General features: G+C 39.5%; 2 protein-coding genes across 2 annotated transcripts; both read left to right on the forward strand.

Moving 5' to 3' along the window:
* Positions 1-1,272, forward strand: LOC137808987 (uncharacterized). Its single transcript, XM_068610132.1, has one exon. It carries the CDS (start codon positions 1-3, stop codon positions 1,270-1,272), a length of 1,272 nt encoding a protein of 423 aa, XP_068466233.1.
* Positions 1,273-1,484: 212 nt separating this feature from the next.
* Positions 1,485-2,420, forward strand: LOC137808988 (uncharacterized). Its single transcript, XM_068610133.1, has one exon. It carries the CDS (start codon positions 1,485-1,487, stop codon positions 2,418-2,420), a length of 936 nt encoding a protein of 311 aa, XP_068466234.1.

Here is a 2,420-nt window from a genome sequence, read left to right on the forward strand (position 1 = left end):
ATGAGTCAAGGAGGAGAACAAGGTGGAGATCGGGAAGACAATGTTAACATGCCAATGGCAATGTTGGTCCAACTGCAAAAAGAATTCGAGATGTTAAAAAAGAATAATGAAGAAGAAATAAGTATGTTGAAAGCTGAAAATGCACATATGAGAAGGAAATTACAAGAGGAAACAGTTTTGAACTCATCTTTTGAAACCGTTCAACCTAGAGCACAAATGAATGAAAGACTTCATCATAACGAAAGTTCCCAAACCAAGAGGAGATTGCTTGAAAACTCTGGGGTTTTTACAGGAGCATCCTCCAGAAAGCATCCGTTTTATGATGTTATAGTTAATACCCCATTACCCGACAATTGGAAAAATTTGACGATTGACAAATACGATGGAAGTACAGACCCTGATGAACACATTGCAATATATACCACTCAGATCAGCTTGTATACATGGAATGATGCTGTTATGTGCAGGGTGTTCCCTACAACGCTGAAAGGCGCAACATTAAGCTGGTTCACGCGCCTACCACCTTTGAGTGTTGATTGTTTCGATACATTGGTGGAAAAATTTGGTGCTCAATTTGCAACTAGTCGCCCTCATCATTTAACATCAATTGCTTTAGTGAACATAAGACAAGAGAAGGGGGAATCATTAAGAATGTTCATGGAACGCTTTGGAAAGGTCGCCTTGGGTATTCGAAATCTCAGCCCAGAGGTTACCATGCACCATATGATAACAGCCTTAAAACCGGGACCATTTGCCGACAGCCTTTGCAAAAAACCTACAACTAATCTGGATGAATTAAGGCAGCGAGCGTCAAAATTTATGCAAATGGAAGAACTAAGAGAGTTCCGAAACCAGGTAAGGATTGATGGAAGTGAGAAGAAGGTGATAGAAAGAGAAAGCGGACCTATGGTCAGAAGAGCCCGAGAAGAATTCAGAAGTCGAAAATTCCAACAATACACACCTTTGAATACAAACAGAGCAAGAGTTTTACAAGAAGCTATGGCAGCAGAAATAATACCACCACCAAGAAAAGCAAGAACACCAGAAAGAGCAGATCATACCAAACATTGCGAGTATCATAAAAATCATGGTCATCATACAGAAGAATGCATTGGGTTGAAAGATAGAATAGAAGAATTGATTCAAGCAGGGCAGTTGAAACGCTTCGTCCGAGGAGGAAATGCAAGAATAAGATTAAGTCCTGAGAAAGGACAGAGAAGAGTGGAAAGATTTGAAAGAAGAAAAGAAAAGAGAGTTGAAAAAAAGAGATGATAGAAGGGATGGAAGGCTAGAAAGAAGAAGTGATAGGGTTTATCAAAACACCCAATCAGTAAGGCGGAGTAGGGAACGAAGTCTGGGAAGGCCGGTCAGAGGATTTATAAACACAATTTCAGGAGGTTTAAGAATCCTCATTGGCAAGAAAACAACATTGGAGAAGTATCAGAACCATTAATCATATTTTCAAAAGAAGAACCTTGCCACCAATGCTTTTTACAGATGAAGATTTTCAAGAGATAGATCCCGATCACGACGACCCTATGGTAATAACGGTAGAAATAGCCGAATATGCCGTCATGAAAACCTTGGTTGATCAGGGGAGTTCAGTTGATATTCTGTTTTGGGATACTTTCAAAAGATTGCATCTAAGAGAAGAAAATATTGTACCTTTCCGAGAACAGATCATTGGCTTCTCGGGGGAAAGAGTTAGTACGAAGGGGTACATTGATTTGATGACCACATTTGGAAGAGGTAATAAAACTAAAAAGATCAAAATCAGATACTTGGTGGTGGATGCTTCCACATCATATAATGTGTTGTTAGGACGATCTTCTTTGAACAAGTTGGGGGCAATAGTTTCAACACCACATTTAGCTATGAAGTTCCCAACAGAAAAGGGGGAGATAGCAACGGTCTATGTCAATCAGAAAGATGCTCGAGAGTGTTATGCAGCAGGTTTAAAGATGAATTTGAAAGCAAACCATGATACTGAAAGAATAGTGGCAATGGCCGATTTAGACCCGAGATTAAATGATGAAAGGATAGAACCAAAAGAAGAGACCACAACTGTGGTATTGGGTCAAGACGAGAAGCAATGCACTTATGTAAGTGGGAGTTTGCCCAAAGAATTGTTGAGTAAATTCATCACAGTGTTACGTAACAACAAAGACTTATTTGCTTGGAAACCATCCGATATACCTGGGATTGATCCGAAAGTAGTCTGTCACAGATTATCTGTATGTCGAGAAGCAAGACCGGTATCTCAAAAAAGAAGAAAGTTGGGAGAAGAAAGACGAAAAGCAGCAATTGAAGAAACTGAGAAGTTAATGCAAGCTGGTTTCATAAAAGAGGCTCAATACACAACATGGTTATCCAATGTGGTACTTGTCAAAAAACCGAATGGAAAATGGAGAATGTGTTAA

This window comes from Phaseolus vulgaris, chromosome 2 (assembly GCF_000499845.2).
Source record: "Phaseolus vulgaris cultivar G19833 chromosome 2, P. vulgaris v2.0, whole genome shotgun sequence".
NCBI classification, from domain to species: Eukaryota; Viridiplantae; Streptophyta; class Magnoliopsida; order Fabales; family Fabaceae; genus Phaseolus; species Phaseolus vulgaris.

Excerpts from the sequence above, each read along its gene's own strand:
- LOC137808987 (XM_068610132.1), top strand. The coding sequence starts at position 1 with ATGAGTCAAGGAGGAGAACAAGGTGGAGATCGGGAAGACAATGTTAAC.
- LOC137808988 (XM_068610133.1), top strand. The coding sequence starts at position 1,485 with ATGCTTTTTACAGATGAAGATTTTCAAGAGATAGATCCCGATCACGAC.